This window comes from Mesoplodon mirus (genome assembly GCF_964341445.2).
Source record: "Mesoplodon mirus genome assembly, chromosome: 15".
NCBI classification, from domain to species: Eukaryota; Metazoa; Chordata; class Mammalia; order Artiodactyla; family Ziphiidae; genus Mesoplodon; species Mesoplodon mirus.
Window position 1 is genome coordinate 11,694,502 of NC_138991.1, and position 19,630 is coordinate 11,714,131.

The 19,630-nt window shown below is 45.2% G+C and overlaps 1 protein-coding gene across 3 annotated transcripts in view; it reads right to left on the reverse strand.

Annotated features, from left to right (window-relative positions):
* Nucleotides 1-19,630, reverse strand: part of SLC9A8 (solute carrier family 9 member A8) — a 70,344-nt gene that overhangs the window by 23,678 nt on the left and 27,036 nt on the right. For all 3 annotated transcript variants that reach the window (XM_082644311.1, XM_082644312.1, XM_082644310.1), the window contains exons 5-9: nucleotides 17,891-17,974; nucleotides 12,821-12,922; nucleotides 11,733-11,767; nucleotides 5,901-6,044; nucleotides 434-572 (exon numbers count right to left, since the gene is read on the reverse strand). In XM_082644311.1, coding sequence (XP_082500437.1) covers nucleotides 434-572; nucleotides 5,901-6,044; nucleotides 11,733-11,767; nucleotides 12,821-12,922; nucleotides 17,891-17,974 — 504 coding nt within the window. The remainder of the gene's footprint in view (nucleotides 1-433; nucleotides 573-5,900; nucleotides 6,045-11,732; nucleotides 11,768-12,820; nucleotides 12,923-17,890; nucleotides 17,975-19,630) is intronic.

The window sequence follows — 19,630 nt, forward strand, 5'->3', positions numbered from 1 at the left end:
TTCAAAGTCTCTTTTCTGGTTCTTCCAAATAAATACTTTCCGTGGCATAGAGATTTTCTCAATGTGACATTTGCAAAGGAAATTACTTTCCGATTTTCTTACTGTGAAACGTGAGACAGGAGAAGATGAAAGCCATCTCAGGGCAGTTATCACTCTGGGGACTGAGAAGACCCCAAAGTCAGATCGGACGGTCAACAGTGTACGTGTCGTTTAAGCTTTGAAAAGCGATATCCTAAAGTTCACATGTTAAAGTTTAAAATCCTTGAGTGTAAATTAAAGTGTGCTTCAAACCAGAACTAAGCATAAAAATCCTCCTTAAATACGACTGTAGACTAAAATTGGTCCCCTTAAGGAACTGGAGAAAATGACGAGAGACGGATGTAATTAGGAATAATCTTCTCAGCCACGTGTGTTCATCATATTAAAAGGATATTAATGCAGAGATTAAGCCAGTGAGAGTGCCGAGTGCTGCTGAGCCAAAGAACATTTTGAGGAAGTAGCCAAGGGCTTGTAAAAATGTTTGCCACCCACTGACATCTGACATATTTTTTCTTGTTAAACCTTCAGCTGTGCTAGGAAATAAAAGAAAAAAAAAGAAAGAAGTTAAAATGTTATAGACAAAGTTATCAGAAATTAACTTAGAACTCAAAACTTATTTCTGGCTTATTCTCTCATTCATTCATTCATTCATTCATCATTCAACCCGTTAGTTAAACACTTATTTGTTCACCTAGTTTGTTCCAGGCCCTGTGTTAGTTTCTGGGGGTTCAGAGATGAGAGCAGGTGCCTGCCCTTAGGGAACTCTATAGTCTAATGAGGGAGAAAAACAAGATGGAGGGCTTCCCTGGTGGTGCAGTGGTTAAGAATCCGCCTGCCAATGCAGAGGATACAGGTTTGAGCCCTGGTCCGGGAAGATCCCACATGCTGCAGAGCAACTAAGCCCGTGCGCCACAACTACTGAGCCTGTGCTCGAGAGCCCGTGAGTCACAACTACTGAGCCCATGTACCGCAACTACTGAAACCCACGTGCCTAGAGCCCATGCTCTGCAACGAGAGAAGCCACTGCAATGAGAAGCCCGCGTACCGCAACGAAGAGTAGCCCCTGCTCACTGCAACTAGAGAAAGCCCACGCGCGGCAACGAAGACCCAACACAGCCAAAAAGAAAAAAAGAAAAAAAAAAAAACAAGATGGAAACTAGGACCATCTCAGGAAAGAGCAGAAAGCTGTAGGAAATACACGGTGGGCATCTACCTCAGACTGGTGGGGGTCAAGGAAGGTTCTTTATGACACATGGGCTGGGTTTCAATTTAGGATAAGGAAGAGTTAACCAGGTGAAGAAATGAGGGAATGCACTCAAGGCAGAGGGGAGAGCATGTGTGGAGGTAGGGAGCCCCAAAATACTAGCAGCGTATCTAGGAGCAGGAAGTTACACAGAGGACTGTGGACAGGACACAGGAACTGGCTGCTGGGGGAGGGGCTGGCGGGGAGGACAGCGGTAAGAGTAAGGAAAGAGCAGCAGGCAGGGCCAGGCCCTGTGAAAGGCTTTCCGTGAACCAAGCTAAGGAGTTGGTGTTTCATCCTGAAGGCCCTGGGGAGTCACGGGGAGTGTTTTCAGTGCGGGGTGGGCGTGGGGGAGTGGGGATCCTGTGGGATAAAACCCGAAACTGAGGCTGTGGCATGAAGTCAGACTAGAACGGAGCCTCCTGAAGAAGAAACATCAGTGGGTAAGGCCCAGAGTGGGGATTTGGGAGGAGACATCAAGAGGAAGAATTGAAAGGACTTTCCTATCACTGCTACAGAGCAAAGAAAAATGTCAGCAGCCATTAAATTCAACTGTTGGTTTTATCCCCAAGGGTAAAACCATTATACCATTAAAAGAGTTATTCTCATTAAATATCCTCCTCCTGCTGAGTCCACCTTCTCTCAAATCCATCCACTTCTCTCCCTCCCTCCCCTACTATCCTCCAGCTCAGGGCTTCTGCCTCGCGGATCTCTCTCTATATACAACCTGCTCTTCCTAGGAGAACCCATTCTCTACTCAGGGGCCTGAAGGATCCCTTGAAAATGCATGTCTGATCGAGTTACTGGCCTGTTCAAAGCCCCTCATCAGTCTCCTGCTGCTTGCAGGGGGAAGCTCAGTCTTCTGAGCCTGACGACTCCTCCCCACCACACCTCCCATCCCATCTCCTCCTCATTCGGGCTGGGCTCCACTGTCACTGACACCTCCGGGTAGGTCGTATGTCACTCTTCCTGGGCTCCAGCTGACTCTGGCTTGTTCTCAGAACCCAGGGTCAGTGACACTCCCTCAGGGACACCTGCCTTCACATAGGCCAGCCCATTTACAGGCTCTCCTGGTGCCTGACTTCTCCACAGCAGTGGAACTAGTGAATCATTCCATGAGGACCGTGCCTGTGTCCACCTTGTTCACTGCCATATGTCCAGGGCCTAAGCAGAGCCCAGCACACAGAAGATACTCAACAAATTTTTGCTGAATCAGTAAATAAAACAAAGAATTGTCAATAGTAATGTTCAGCTTCATTAATTAGCGTTTCATGAACTGGTATAATTTTAAAGCAGGATAATCTGTGATAAAAGGGTGGCTTGGTCAGATAACCTCAGCCTTTTGTGGTGATTTACAGCATAATATAACATAATAAAGGTTCTGAGAAGTCCTGCAAAAAAGAAAACCAACTTCTTTCACATAAAAGTTTTCTAAACTCACCCCAATAGCCCCATTCCCTTTCTTTCCCAGCAGATCCCATGTTAACATCTCACCTTGGGGAAAGCTGGGAACCAACAAGGTTCCTATTGGGAAAGTACTTTTGAAGGCTAAGATCACCTCTAGGTCCCAAATGGATCCGTGGGCCACAAGCATAGCATCCAGCCCCCACCTCATTTCATTACCACAGCTGGGACACTGGCTGGTGTCACTGCTTTCTTTTCATGCAAAGGAGACTGAGGCCTAAAGAAAGTGGCTAACTGGGTGAGGTCACACCAATGGTTAACAGCAGACCCAGGGCCGAGGCCAGTGGTTTCTGAACTCAAGATAAATGAAGGTAGAATTCAGACTCTTTCTAGCCTGGAAATGTTATGCATTTTATTTTTTCAGGTCATGTTTCTCACACCTTAAAGAATAAAAGACAATGTTGCTTCAGGATCCATTTCATGAGCTTTAGCTGCAGCTGCAGAGAACAAAAGGTTTCCTCTACCGCAATTATTGTAAGAATAGATTGTCATAGTAACAAATCAAAGCTAAAAGTAATTTAATTAAGGTTAATGAAGAAACAGAAGATACTCAGCTTTCTGGCACTTATGAAAGTGAAAACATTAAAAAAGGGGTAATTCATTCACATATTCAGTTACAAAGATAAATGTATCATCATCAGATCACTTTGAAAAACAAGATGTGATTCTTCCTTGTAACCAAGGAAAGCTGACAACAGCTCCCCGCTACACTGCAAAAACAAGGCAGTCCTACCACATCCTCTTTCTCCCCCATCTCCCGCTTTCATCTGAAAATGCCTACGGACTCACAGGACAACCCATCTGAGTCAGAGACTTAGGTCAGTGACTCCTACCCCAGCCTGTGTACCGGTAAGTAGTGGAGGTGAAGGCTGGAAACCACATATGCATGTGGCCCACTGATTCAATTTTGGAAACTGTCATCATAGGTGAACTTGGCCTTCAAAAGCACTTTTCCAGGAAGAATGTATGGCTAGTTACAATGACTCCATCCTTTCTCATTTTAAAAAGAAAGTATCTCCTAACCTTTGGCCTTTTTGTGGCAAAGGACACCTGGGAAAGCTCAGAAAAGATCCTACTTCTGCCAGATTTAGGAAGAAAATAAATTAGAGACAAGGCAGTTGAGTTTAGCTCCTCATGTATAAGAATAACTCATGATGTCACCTCCAATTTAGGCACAATTCCTTATCACAAATGTTCAAATGCACAACCAGGACACAAGAGAAAGGTAAAAACCAGAAAACTAAGACGCTTTCAAAGTAGATCTTAAGAAAAAATATCAGATTTTTTTAAAAGCTCTTACAGCATGATATATGATCATTTCCTAATAAAGTTATAGAAATTTTTGCCAAGAGAAACATGAAAAAGCCAACAATAGGGAACTGGTCAAATAGATCGCAGTAAATCCATAAATAGATCACAGTAAATCCATAGAAAGAATACTCTGCAACTAGTTAAATGATGTTATAAATATAAATGATGTTTACCAACTCCATTCAATGGAAAAGTTACAATACAGTATATACCCATCTAAATAAATCACATGTACCTTCTACCAAACTGTTAACTGTAATTATCTCTTGGGAGTTACAATGCTTGTATTTTTTTTCTTCTCTTTCTTTCTTTGTGAGTTTTCTAAATTTTATATGCAGAATATATGTATTATTTTAGAATATATACATATGTTTTTGTTTTGTTTAAGGGTCTGCTGAGCACCTCTTTCAATTAAGCAACATTTGGTAAGTTCTTCCTGCAAAAGCAGGACAAAAACAGGACAAACAATAGCTGGGGGACAGGAGCAGCAGAGGAAAGGATCTCTCATTAACCGATGGCAGATGCTTTTCACATAGTATATGTAACCACTCAATCCTCAAATCCAAGTCTAGGCTGAGGCATTATCACCCTCACTTTACTGTTGAGACACCTGTGGCTCAGAGAGGTTAAGGAGCTGACCCAGGGTGTCACACAGCTGAGTGGCCATCACTGGGACTTGAACCCAGGTCAGCCTGACCCCAAGACCTGGGCTCTTTCCACGATAAAATGTTCTTTTATTCCAACATAAGAATGCTGAATATAGTCTATAGTAAGGCTTTTAAGAAAACCACAGAGTGGTTATGCTTTGCAAGGAATCCCACAACAAAGGAAACAAGTCCAAAATCAAAATGGAAAAACTATTCTTTAACAGAACACATAATGGCCCCTAAAATTCTCTTAGCTCATCTCTGATACATTGTCCAGGGCTCTTTTCTCCAACTCCTTTGACTGTCTGTACCTTCTTGGTTTTTGGTAAAACTGTCTGGGTCTCCTGTCCATACATGAACAACACAAACCTCAGAGTGCAAGGAAATAGCCCCGCATCCGACAAATGGATTTGAGATGAACTTAGACTCATTTGCTTTTCCCAATGACTTCTTGACATTTTATGGCTCATCTTTAACTTCTCAGATGCTATCAACAAGGGCAGTATACCAATGAACAACTGAAAAAGATCTGCAATTTCCAAAGTAGCTTTCACATAATAGCATCTTAAGGCAGGATGCCCGTGAATATCACTACCGTACCTTAGAGCTGCGAAAAGGAAGGTGACGTGCACCAGCTCCCAAGTGGGAGAATAGGGCCTCTGTCACATGCTTTCATCTGGAACAATGCTGCCCAAATACTGATCCCTCAACTGGCTGCTCCATTATCATCTGGGGACTCACCCCAGACCTACTGAATCGGAAGCTCTCAGGGTGGTGCCTGGGAATGCTACATTTAATAAGCACCCCCGGTGATGCTGATGAGAAGCTGAGCTTTCTTTATTTATTTAGGCCACACCCCATGGCATGTGGGATCGCAGTTCCCCAACCAGGGATCGAAGCCACACCCCCTGCACTGGAAGCGTGGAGTCTTAACCACTGGACCTCCAGCGAAGTCCAAGCTGGGTTTAATTTACAAGCACTGCTAAAAGGTAGATCCTAAAAGGCAGATTCTCCTCTAATCACCCTGGGCCTTGACAATATTCCTGGGGCACATCAAGGCTTGTCAGGCCAGAAAGATGGAGAAGCAGTGAACCAATCACCCAGAGGATAAGCAACTGTACACGCAGCTGCATGGAAATATCTGCCCCTCTGATACAAGGCCCTTTAGTTCCGTCACTTGAAGAAAGCACACTTACTTGGTCAGGACAATGGAGACTGCATCGTTGAGAATGCTCTCTCCAAAAACCAGCATGTTGAGCACCGGGTCCACATGAAGTGCATTGAAAATAGCAATAGTAGCCACTGGATCAACAGCAGAAATCAGGGAGCCAAATGCAAAACTGTCGAAGAGAAAAGGAAGGGGTAATTCTGAAACGCTTCACCCCTGGTCTACACAGTAGAACATTAAAGTCAGAGACTGTATTTAGTATAACATAACAGTAGCTGAAGGAACTACAGAAGATGGCGGGTTTTTCGCCACTTAAAATACCTGCTAATTGACATTGTGGGTGGAGAAGTGAAAGGCCCACTCTACAAGCTGTTGTTATGAATGGCCTGGTTTTCCACTGAGAATACCAAGATTTTATTTTGACCAATGACAGAGGGAAGACTTTTGCTTAAATACATGACAGCCATCCCAGCCTTCTTGGTCAGAGCAGTTGGAACCATGGTGGCCCAGAGGGCCTCCCCTAAACGGCCCATGTGCTCCTGGGTCTGACCTCTGCTTTGCCCCTTGCCACCAGGCCACTGGAGTGCCATCTGTGACTGACGCCAGACTCCACTCAGATCTGCAACATCTAGGAAAGTGCCGAAAGTCAGCAGCAACCCCAGCCTGCTTCAGGAGCTGCGCAGCCTGGGAGGCAGACAGCGACACCAGTGCTGCCTACCACCAGGCCAGCAGCTCTCACCCCAGTACCCACGAGGGTCTAACTACCTCCAACAAATGGGCATTAACTGCCTAAGATGTTTCAAGCACTAAGGCTTTTAAAAAAAAAAAAAACAAAACATTTTTTTATTTGTTTATTTATTTGGCTGTGTCGGGTCTTAGTTGTGGCACGCAGGCTCTTTCGTTGCAGCGCGCAGGCTCCAGAGCGTGCGGGCTCAGTAGTTGCGGTGAGGGCTCAGTTGCCCCACGGTGTGTGGGATCTCCGTTCCCTGACCAGGGATCGAACCTGCGTCCCCTGCATTGGAAGGTGGATTCTTCACCACTGGACCACCAGGGAAGTCCCGAGGCTTATAATAACAGCAAATATTTATGTGGCACTTACCACATGCCAGGCGCTCTTCTGAGCACTCTACATAGAGTAACTCAATAATCCACAAAGCAACCGTATGAAATGGTACTGGTATTGCTCTGAGTACATAGGAGAAAACTGAGGGACAATGAGGTTAAGGAGCTTGCCCAAGGTCAGACAGTTAAGAGGTGGCCAAGCCCGGATCCAAACACAGGCCATCTGGCTCAGAGTGGGTGCTCTTAGCCACTACACTGGATACAGCACTACCCGGAGGCCAAGGTCAACTTAGAAAAGGCGAACACAGGAAGTCAGGGTGATGAGAGAAAGAGTAACACGGCGGGGTGGTGTGGAGGCAGGGGGGTGGGGCCCACTTAGATCGGGGGGTCAGGAAAGGCCTCTCTGAAGAAATGACGCTTATTTAAACGAGGGCCTACCTGACAAGAAGCAGATGGACAAGCCAAGACGTGGGGGCAGTGGCCAGAGCAAGCTACCTCTGAGGTGGAGCAAGCTTGGCTGCCTGAGAAACGAAACAGTGAGGCTGGCAGCAGCGCCGTGAGGGCGAGTGGCTGGAAGTGCTGGAGTCTGGGAGGGAGGCGGGGCCAGGTCACCCCGTGGGGCCTTGGGGGCCGCCTAAGGAGTCAGGACGACTATTCTCGCAACCCATTTGTCTTCTTCCCCTTAGAGTTCTTGCAAGCCCTTGTCGGTTCCCTCAGAAGGCCTCGCCTGGCACTGCCTTCCTTCCAGCTCAGCAGAACGGTTAGGTCTGCCCCCTTCCGCAACCCAAGGAGCCACGAGGGGACAGCCTCGGGTCGAGATGTGAGCCAGAGCCCATCAGCCTGTTTCCCGCCCTCACCAAGCTTGCGGTCTGGGAGGGATGAGGAGCTACCTGGCCTGGGGACTGGAGCGTGCTCCGTCCACCGCATGTCACCATCAGCTTCCCACGATCATCTGGCTCCGGGCTCAGGGAGAGAGAGGAGTGCTGGTGGGAAGGGACGCGTGGCTACCCTGCCAGTTACGGTTCTCTTCATAAATCGATAATCTGGCACACCGGTTTCCATGGTGGCGCCCTGAGTTCGGTTAATGTGAATTCATGCAGGAGAGCCTGCTCACTTCAAGGACGGCCTCAGCTCGGACTTCAGTTCCCAGACTTGCCCTGTCCTCACAGAGCTTGTCGCGTGCATTATGAGCTGTGACTTCACCTGCCTCTCACCTCACTGTGAGCGCCCAGAGATATCTGGGGAAGGCAGGCAGGAGGGAGGGATCTAGGAGGGAAGAAAAGCTAACTCCACCGAACAGCTGCCAACCCGGGAGGCCGTGATTTGTTGGCAGCTGGCCTTGAGGCCCTTGCTCTGCAACCCACAGAGATTCTTCTCTCCCCTCTCCTTCTTTTATTGCCACTCTCATCACCCACAGCGACATAACAGAGGCCTCGAAGGAAGAAGAACGTCTAAAAAGTACATCTTGGGGACTTTCCTGGTGGTCCATTGGTTAGGACTCTGCTCTTTCACTGCCAAGGCCTTGGTTCGATCCCTGGTCAGGGAACTGAGATCCCGCAAGCTGTGCGGTGAGGCCTAAATAAGTAAAAAAAAAAAAAAAAAAAAGTGCATCCCAAAGCAGGGTGGGAGCCTGGGAGTGTGCAGCGGGTTGTGTGCTGGGCGGGGTGTGTGCCGGGCGACGACCCTGTGCGGCTCGTGGGGCCCTCCCTCCATCCCTCAGCAAGCGCACAGTGGACAGCACCCACAGCCCCAGTGGGTGTTATCAGTACTGGTAACAGCACCCCAATTTCCCTTTGTGGAGCCAGGCCTCCTCCACTCTCCAGCCCTGTATTGCGTGGGGCTCTCGGAGTAGGCAGGGGACCCAAGCCTGGTCAGAGGTCCATCGCCAGGCATTTTACCAGGTCGCCAGGAATTAGGTTGGCCCTTTTGGCGGGGACGGTGAAGGTGATCGTGAGCCGAAAGCCACTGTTGCTGCCATGTGGGGTGAGCGTGCCTGCGGATGACGTCGACCAGAGAATAGCTAAGACAGAGAGAGGAGAGGTTCCTGACATCACAGGCCCCCAGAGGCTGTCATGCAGGAAGCCATCACTCCGGGGACACTTCTGTTCTACGAGTCAACAAACTTCTTTTTCGCGAAAACGAGTCCGTGTTGGGTTTCAGTTGCACTGAAAGAGGCCTGACTGATGTTCTTTGTCATAGTTCCTGTGGCATCCTGAACTGAAAATCAAACAGCAGGAACCAGAAGACGGACTGATGAACGGACAGAGGGATGGAGAGATGGAAAGGTCTGTGGTTAAAGCAAAATCCAGTGAAAACAGTGACTGTGGAATCTAGGTGGTCATGTGCGTGTCCACTGTACAGTGCTTCACCTTTTCTGTGTGTTTGAAATTTCCATAATAAAATGTTGGGGGAGAAGTGCTTTGCATAAATTATGTAACACATTTAGCTTTGGCTGAGACTCTAAATTGGGGCACAGTGTTTCCGACAGTGAACATGGAAAGTCGGAAATATGAACTGCCTGAATCATGGAGAGGTCTGAATGTAAGCAGTTATTGAATCTTGCCCGCAGCTGTTCCACTTCACACCTTATGACCCAGTCTTTTAAAAGGCCAGAAGCCAGAAGTTCAACTGAACAATGTGTTTTCTTTATTCCATCATCTCAAAAGACAGCAACGTCAACAAAACAAAAAGAAAATGGACTGGGGGACTTCCCTGGTGGCAGAGTGGTTAAGAATCTGCCTGCCAACGCAGGGGACATGGGTTTGAGCCCTGATCTAGGAAGATCCCACATGCCGTGGAGCAACTAAGCCCCTGCACCACAACTACTGAGCCTGCGCTCTAGAGCCCATGAGCCACAACTACTGAGCACACGTGCCACAACTACTGAAGCCCGCACACCTAGAGCCCGTGCTCTGCAACAAGAGAAGCCACCGCAATGAGAAGCCCCGCTCGCCGCAACTAGAGAAAGCTTGTGTGCAGCAACGAAGACCCAACGCAGCCAAAAATAAATAAAATTTAAAAATTAAAAAAAAAAGAAAAAGAAAAAGAAAATGGACTGGCATGGTGAAATAATTTAGGGTGTATCTATGAGTGAATTAGCTCCCCAGAGGAAACACCAGTGAAGTAAAACCTCTGTGCAAAAAAGTTATTTTTATGTTTCCTACCGTGCAGAGGTCCATGGGCCTCATGTTTGACCTGCATGGTGTTTTGAAAAATGGATGAAGTTGGCAACATTTAAAACAGGAAAATTCCCTATTAAAATCCAGAAACTTGGCCTCTTTTGGGAAAAAAACAATGAAGTATCTGGCAATTCTGGGCCCATGTTCCCACCTGGTAATTAGCAGGTGGAGCTAAGAGGTGGCTGTCCCCTTCAGACGATGGGCTCTCTGGCTCACCACTGTCACCACCTCCAGACACACACCTGGCCAGCTCCCCTCTGTGAAGGGTTCTGCCAGGCCCTGCAGCTGTGTGGGTTTGCGACCGCTGGCTAATTTCCCCCAGAGCACCCCCCATCTGTGGGACAGTCACTTTCTAACAGGAAAGGAAGTGTCTGCCCACACAGAGAGAAACTCCGCCTGGTTCTTAGTCTGCCTGTCTAAGGGCCGATTCTTTTATTCCTCTCTTCCTGAACATCCCAACCTCCGGTTCAATTCAATTTCACAAGGATTTATCAAGCGTTTTTTGTATCTCTAAGCAGTTGACCCCAAACAGGTTGAAGGACTGAATGCTGTGACATCTTCTTTTATATCCACTGGGTTTTGAGCATTTCTTTTCAGTTCCAAAATACCTACAGAATGCAGGGCATCAGTTCTGCTTGGCTTCATGCTCCTTATGGAACAGGGATGCGACTTTCGCTACTTGTTTGTATAGCAAGACTATCTTACAACAAAGGCTTTGAAATTTATATCCCTGGAGAGAAAATGAGATTGGACTTGATGTTATTAAAGGCTCATTTCTCATGAAAAGGGCTCCAAGATTCTAATCTCCAAGTTGCTGCTGAAGGCTGTAAGCTCTGGCTGGCCCAGTGAAAGGGACCCCGGGGCTGAGCACTGGGCCCCACTTCCGAGCTCCCCAGCCAAGCCACAAGACAGAATCCAGTGCTCCCGGTAGAGAAACACAGAGCAAGGCTGCATACTCACTGCACTTCTGAGAGACGGGAAACCAGGTCACGCTGTGTGTGTGCACTTTTTTAGCACTAGATCTGGTAACTTCGGCTTCCTAGGTTGCTTCTTGCTAAGCCAGTTATGGAAATTTCTGGATTGGGCTCCTAGACAGCAGCTCTGAGTGCCCAATGGAGTAGCTGCAGCCTGAGAAGGACACCCACAACAGAGCAACTGCTTCCCCCTCCCCATCCCCACCGCCTTGGGGGGAATCCCAGAGTAAAGATTCACACCTCACCCCCGACTCCATCCCCAATCTATCAAGAAGACAACTTTTCATTATGGCATTATTTCAGCCTTAGAAATGAGTTGAAGATGATTCTTAATAATAAAAGGACAATGGTGCAGCGTGTGGTGTGTGTGAGGTGGCAGTTAACTAACCAAGAGTTATTCCCTTCAAAGCTGAACCTAATCATTTCCATCAGCAACCCTCCGACTGGAGAGCTTCAAAATTCCTCAATATAGTTTTGATTCATTTCAGAGACACAAATGAATTCAGAATAGATTCTACAGCAGAAATGGTCAGCAAAACGAAAAGACATATAATAGAGAAGTACCACAGCCAGGAATCAATGTGGAGAAAACTTGGCCCCAGTCTGAAAAGTAGCCACATGGGTGTTACAGTATGAAAGGTTTACCTGTCTGTCATGTTGAGTTTAGAGATTACATCAGCCTGTAAAATAAAACACACAAACACACAGACACAAAAAAAAAACCCCTGGAGAACAGCCAAGAAGATTAAAATGTCCATTAGTGCTTTATAACAAACTAATAAGGACATTAATCTTCAGTCCCCAAACCACTTGAAAAATACAGAAAACTCCTAAGTTTTAGTTTAGGCACGCATTCAGTCATCATACAGAGGAAGTATGAAAATGAACACTAATATTTGCAAGCCAAATTAACTAGTTTTCTTCTCTGAAGTTTATTCCCGTTTGATGCTGGAAGCTGAGCAATGAAGAAGGTTGCATTGGGCTTTTACTGATAGCCATCAACAGCAGCAGACACATCCGACACATGTAAGAGAAATCTGCCAGTCACCCCAAGGCCTGAATCTCAAACTGCGTTTGCAGAACGAGGGCGGAGAGACTTTCTGCAACTGGACCATATCGGAAGAGAACTGTGATGTGCATGGACGTGCATAATGCAAAGCTACAGATACTACCTTCCTAGGTAGGTCTGGTTTAAATTAATTCAAATGAATTTGAATTCAAAGCACAAAACACTCAATTGATGACACCAGGAATTGGTTGAGCAATGGTGGAAAATCCAGGGAAAATAATTCTACAGGACAGCTTAGAATTGAGTGAAGACATTCAGAATCAACTTTGATTTTTAAAAGGCAAATTTTTATTAAAGAAACAGTGTTTAACCTTGATTCAGTCTGACAACAGAATGGATACTGTTGAAATTTGAAGATCTGGATGGTATAGATTCTGCTTTATTTTTAGGTATTCCAACTTAAGACAATATTGGTTTGCAAATAATATCAAATACTTTTGGGGATTATGGAAAAGATTCACTCAATTCCAGACACCAAAGCTTCTCGAGGACACGGAGAGACAACTTCAGCATGCCTTTACTGTGCCTTGTTTGAGTCTGGATTTCTTTGCAGGAGAGCATTTACCTTGACTGTAAAACCCCCATGAGGTGTCACTACCCCACTTCCCTGCATGAGCTCTAAGAATGTAAGGTTTTCAAAGTTTTTCAAAGATGTTTTCCTTACCTGACCCAGAAAGTAAATTCCTCCACCTACTACAAAAGCAGAAATTGCCGTACCAAAAACAGCAAATAGGGTGATGGAACCAATATTTTGAAAGAAGTTACCCTGTTTGAGAGAACAGAAATGAGAGGAATGATTAGAAAAGCTGATCTGCTCAGTGAAGTCATGGACCCCACAGCTGGCCCTCCTCGCATGCTTGATTCTCTGTAAAGGGCACCATCACCCACCTTGGTTGGCAAGCTGGAAACCTGGGCATCTTCCCTCACCCCCACATGCAATGCAGGGCCAAGTCCTGTGGCTTTTGCGTTCCCCACGTCATTCACATCTCCCTGCTTCTCTCCATCCCCATCCCCACCGCCCTTGCCCAGATGCCATCATCTCTCCCCTGGACCACTGCAGTAGCTTCTAACAAGTCTCAACCATCCCTGGCCCTTGTCCTCTGCTCTCCAAGTGCTTCCAGAATGATTTCTGCAAAAGATAAATCTGACTGTGCTGCCTATATTCTGACCCCCACTTCCACTCAGAACGCAGTTAAAACCCAACCAAAGCCTGGATGGTTTGACCCCTCGAAGGCCTCTAACCTCTCCTTTGTTCTCTGGGCTCCAGTCACACTGGTAGCTTTTTGTTTTTCAAACACATCATGCTCCCTGGGCTTGGACCACTCTTCCTTCCCCTTCACTTAGTGAACTTTAATCGTCCCAAGATCTCAGGACATTTTGACTCTTCCTGAGGGAAGCCTTCTCTGGTCCCTTACCCAAGTCAGATCCCAGTCTGTGCTCTCAATGCACAGTGCCTCTCTCCTGGTAGCACTTGACATAGCTGAAACGTTACGTTTATTTATGTAATTATTTGGTATCTGTCTTTCCCACTAGGCTGCAGGCTCAATGGGGGCAATGACCACATCTGCTTTTGTACCACACAGTCACTGGCATACTGCCTGTCAGATGCAAGATGCCCCATGAATGGGTACTGAAGGAATTAACTGTGTTTCATGTCTGATTAAAGTCCAAAGTTTATATAATTATAATTTTTCAATTAATTAAGAAAAGGTACATTACTACGAAGAATATCAAGATAACAGGTTACACTATCAGAAGCTCCTTTTTGTAGTCCACATCTTTTAAGCAATTTTATTTCACTCTACTAGTATCATCAAATATGATAGATAAAATATATTCCCATCTATACAGCATTTAAGAGAAAATATTTGAGTCCAAGCAGTATGGTAACATCTTTCAAATTTCCACAAAAATTTAAAAAATTAAGCTATTTATTAGAATCCTGTGGACTCTGTTTAGGAATAAGGCCAGGGTAACTTGATGGTCCATGACTGTGGGTCTGGACAAGGAAAACCATTTTTACGCTCAGAAATTGTCAAGCCATAGACAACAGGAACTGATACTTTTTTTTTTTTGGCCACGTCACGCAGCTTGTGGGATCTTAGCTCCCTGACCAGAGATTGAAACCCGGGCCCTCGGCAGTGAAAGTGCTGAGTCCTAACCACTGGACCACGAGGGAATTCCCAGGAACTGATACTTTAAAGCTCACTTCAGAAGACTGTCCTCAGCTCAGCACTGACAAACCACTAAGCCTATCTCCTTCAGGAAGTTTCTTTGCTTCATTTTTTGCAATTTTGATTGGCTGACCATAATCCAACATTCAATTACTCTGTTTGGCATATCAATCTTTAGCACATAAAGAACTTTAACATAGCTCAAGGCAAACACAATGATTTGTTTTTTTCCTAAACAGAAGGTTTTCATCTATGAGTTTTTCTTTGCAGAGAGCTGCTTAATTTTGTTATTTAAAAATAGATTACACCAAGTCTTAGTCTGTTTATAGGGATCTAATTCTGATATAACTTACGTAGTTGGCTAATATTAATCTGGATGTTGAAAAGTTACCGGAATTCAAGTTGCCCCACTATAAGAACTTCCCTTTGCTATATAAAGCAAATTTATCTGCTTCTCTCAGACATAATTTTAAAAATGTTCTATTCTTGGGCTTCCCTGGTGGTGCAGTGGTTAAGAATCCACCTGCCAATACAGGAAACATGGGTTCGAGCTCTGCTCTGGGAAGATACCACATGCCGCGGAGCAACTAAGCCTGTGCACCACAACTACTGAGCCTGCACTCTAGAGCCCGTGAGCCACAGCTACTGAGGCCCACGCGCCTAGAGCCTGTGCTCCGCAACAAGAGAAGCCACCGCAATGAGAAGCCCGCGCACCACAATGAAGAGTAGCCCCTGCTCGCCACAACTAGAGAAAGCCCGCGCACAGCAACGAAGACCCAATGCAGCCAAAAGTAAATAAATAAATAAATAAATTTATTTTTTAAAAAGTTCTGTTCTTTATATTAATAATTTAAAGAACCAAATAGCTGCCTACCTAATGCGTACCAACTGATGATAACTGTACTGAAATTTTTATTCCAAGTCCAAATTTACATCAGCAAATATAGCAATATTAAAATAAAGTCAACTTCCTATCTTCTTTGGGGGTTGGTAGGCAGTGGACAGAAGTCTCTGAATTCCCATTCCAACTCACACTAGTCCCTTTCACATAAACTGTCACAGTTTCTGCTGTAAAGCCATCTTCAAAAATTTCTTCTCTTAAAAAACTATTTTCCTCAAATTTTGAATAAGTTTATTTCCCCTCCCTCCAAAAAATTAGAAAATAAAAACTTTACATGTGCTAATATAATAACCAGTCTTATGTTTTTAAGTCAAAATCGAGTCATTTTTTGGGAGTTCCCTGGCAGTCCAGTGGTTAGGACTCTGTGCTCTCACTGCTGAGGGCCCAGGTTCAATCCCTGGTCGACGAACTAAGATCCCACAAGCTGAGTGGCAGCCAAAGGGGGGGGGGAAATCAATCCATTTTCTTCAGCAGTGTTTTGAAATATTTTCATAATCTGCTCAGTTCTTTCAAGATTTGTTCACAAAATTAAAGAGTGAGAGATACTGACCTTCAAATCCTTCTTGCTTGTTTTCTTTTTAACAATTATCTGATGTCAGTAATGGTTTATAAGATATGGGATTTTTTTTTTTTTTTTTTTTTTTTGCGGCACGCGGGCCCCCCACTGTTGTGGCCTTTCCCGTTGCGGAGCACAGGCTCCGGACACGCAGGCCCAGCAGCCATGGCTCACGGGCCCAGCCACTCCACGGCACGTGGGTTCCTCCCAGACCAGGGCACAAACCCGCGCCCCCTGCATCGGCAGGCGGACTCCCAACCACCGCGCCACCAGGGAAGCCCCAGGGATTTTTTTAAATATTAAATTTCCTTTTCACTTTTTCTTTTGATTAATGCACAATAAAATAATAACTTAAAAAAATCTGGCCTGAGCATCTTAGAATAATTTTGCTTTAATATCCAGGAGAAAAATTAAAAATTTAATTTGTATGTTTTTACTAAAACTCTCATAACAAATTTAACTCAAGTTTATTACGTTATTATTAATAATAACACTACTCATGTTATAATAGATAATAACAAGAAGCACTACCAATTATTTAATGTGGTGAGTGGTGCTTTGCATACATTCTTTCATCTAATGTAAATCTCAAAGCAACCTAGGAGGTAGGCTTTTGGGGATCTTTTTGTTCTCTGTTTTTAATTTATACTCTACTCAAAAGGAACCTATAGGGGGCAGCGCATGATTAGGCCTAGGTCTCTCTGGCTCTAAAGTCCAGGCTCTCTCCTCTCTCCAAAGATATGCTGAACCTTAGTCCTTCCGACCTTCACAGTTTTTTAAAATCACACTTACAAAATAACTGTTGTATTACTAGTATTTTAAGTTAAATCACCTTTTTATTTTAAAACTTAAATACACTTATATTTAAAAAGAACTCATATGGACTTCCCTAGTGGCGCAGTGGTTTAGAATCCGCCTGCCAATGCAGGGGACACAGGTTCGAGCCCTGGTCTGGGAAGATCCCACATGCCATGGAGCAACTAAGCCCGTGTGCCACAACTACTGAGCCTGCGCTCTAGAGCCCGTGAGCCACAACTACTGAGCCCGCATGCCACAGCTACTGAAGCTCACACACCTAGAGCCTGCGCTCCGCAACAAGAGAAGCCACCACAATGAGAAGCCGGCACACCGCAATGAAGAGTAGCCCCGCTCGCCGCAACTAGAGAAAGCCCGCAGGCAGCAACGAAGACCCAACGCAGCCATACATACATACATACATACATACATATATACATAAGTAAATAAATAAATAAATTTATTTAAAAAAACAAGTTTGCTATACAAATTAAAAAAAAAAAAAAAAGGAACTCATAGACAAGGAAAAGACTCAGGTATACACACAAACTGGCTTAAAAGTGAGAAGCTCCTGCCCAGGCAGAAAGAGCCCCACTGGAAGCTGGAAGGCAGAGACCAGAAATGCCAGAGCAAAGCAGAGAACTGAGCAGGGGCCAGTGATGCTGCTCTCCAGGGTCAGGAAGCCAAGAATGAGCGGAGCAACTGTGGGAGTAGGTGACTGGGCCAGAAGGAGGTGGAAGACTAGGGGGAAGGATGGGGCTCCAGTCTGGTGAGGAGAAGCAGGGCCAGGGAGAGGGTGGGAAGGAATGGAGACTGGGGCTTAAAGGGCATAATGCTGGGAGCTGCGGCCCAGGGCAGTGCCCTGAGAGGGGAGACACTGAAGGATGGATGGGCCCAAGGCAGGAGAAAGGCCCAATATGGTGACGTGAGAGAACCAGTAGGCCTGGGGCACCTGTCCCTGTCATCCCAGGACACAGTCTGTTCTCTTAACATGGGTCAGTCTGTGTCCAAGAGGAGTCAATGTAACACCTGTGTACCATCAAAATCACTTTGGCTATTTCTTTCTAGGAGAGTACCCCTCTATGGAAAACACTAGTAAGCCACACTGCCTGAAACCATGAAAGCAGCCCACTGACCATGTTTGCTCCCTCTACAAGTCAGGCATGACAGTCCAGCTTCTACCACACACGCCAGGGTGTTCACACAGAGCCACCACTGCTAAATTAACATGCGAGCTTTTAAGGGACTTGCCTTACAAACACACGGAGCCACCCGGACCAAAAGCACTCATGTGTGCCTGAGTCTTACCTTGTGTAATGAATATCCTGACTCAAATATAATAGGTGGAAGCAAAAGGAGGAAAAACATATTTGGACGAAACATTTCTTCCTCCTGTAAATATAAAATGGATATTTTCAGAGGCATGAAATCTGTGTAATTAAGAAATAAATCCATCAATGAAGAGCCAAAGTAACTGTTCTCTTAGAACCTGGCCCAGTGGAAAAATACATGCTTAAACCACCACCTGATAATAAAACCAAACAAAAGGAGTGACAAAAACAAACAAAAGGAGAGAAAAACAAATATACAAAAACCTCAAAACCCGCATTTAAAAATGTACGACAAATGATTTTAAAAGGTGACCAACAAAATAAACAGCAGAATGAACCACTTTCAAACACACAGCGGTATGCTTTTTATTCTTTACTAAGGAAAGAAAACTAATTTTAATATAGAAAACATTTCAATTCAAATAGAACACTTTCAAAAACAAGTCCACAAATTGGATTCCTCCAGGAAAAAGGTTAATGGTAAGCCCTAAAACAATCCACTTAGAGGAAGAGTAAACCCTACTCATGTTGAGAATAGCCCTGCCTTTTCTCTGCATGTCTTAGACAACTATGCCACTTTCCTAAATCTGATGTGATGAAAGAGTCCTCACCTGATGCCCTTGCAACCTGGGACATGGCTAAAAAGCGAGCCCCTTGCCATGCTTTCAGATTCAAATATTAAGTACCATTATGAAAGGTATTTTTAGAATATGGCCACCTTTGGGGGGAATGGAATAATAATTTCATCTTCTATAATAATACAGCTCTCTAGTTGTTGGTGGATTGGGGGAAAATACATACTGGTTCTCAAACCCAAAATGACTACAGGTAATACGCAGTCTATTTAATACTGCAAAATCAGGCCCTTTTCATATGAAAACTTCTATGTCACAATCTTGACAGTCTGACTTCTTGTCAAAATCCCTATTCAAAAGAATGATAAATGTATCCTTACAAATGTACGGCTGTTACCATAAAGACTAAAATAACATTCAAAAAAGGCTCAAAATAGAAGCAAATGATGACTTCTGAAAATGCCTTATTAAGTCTTAAAATAACTGCCTGTATCACAAGCTCATGACTCAGACTGGGGCCATGTGAAAAGAAATGGGCCGATCTCTGTGCTTTGTGGGGCAACCTATTCGCAGGATCTGTGCAGTTGGGCCACTGCAGAGACTCTGGGAGTTTCAGAAACAAAACCTCCTCTGGGAAAACGGAGAACCCACCTGCAGTGGGTTCACAGTGTCCTCTATTCCCAATTCATGTCCACCTGGAACCTCAAAAGGCGACCTGATTTGAAAATAGGGTCTTTGCAGATGGAATTAAGGGAAGAATCACAGCTGAGATCGTACTGGATTAGGGTGGGCCCTAAACACAATGACAGTGTCCTTAAAAGAGACAGAAAGGGACACACAGACACAGAGACGAAGGCACATGAGGACAGACTGAAGCAGAGACAGGAGTTAGGCTGCCATCACCAAGGAATGCCTGGGACCACCTGAAGCCGGAAGAGATAGCGAAGGATTCTCCCCTAGGGCCTGGATTCGCTCCCTTGAGGGAGTGTGGCCCTGCCAACACCTTGATTTCAGACTTCTGGCCTCTAGAACTATGAGAGAACAAATCTCTGTTTTAAGCCACCCACTTTGTGGTAATTCGTTACAGAAGCCACAGGAAATGCACACACCACCTTACAATGAATAGCGTTACAGAAAGATCC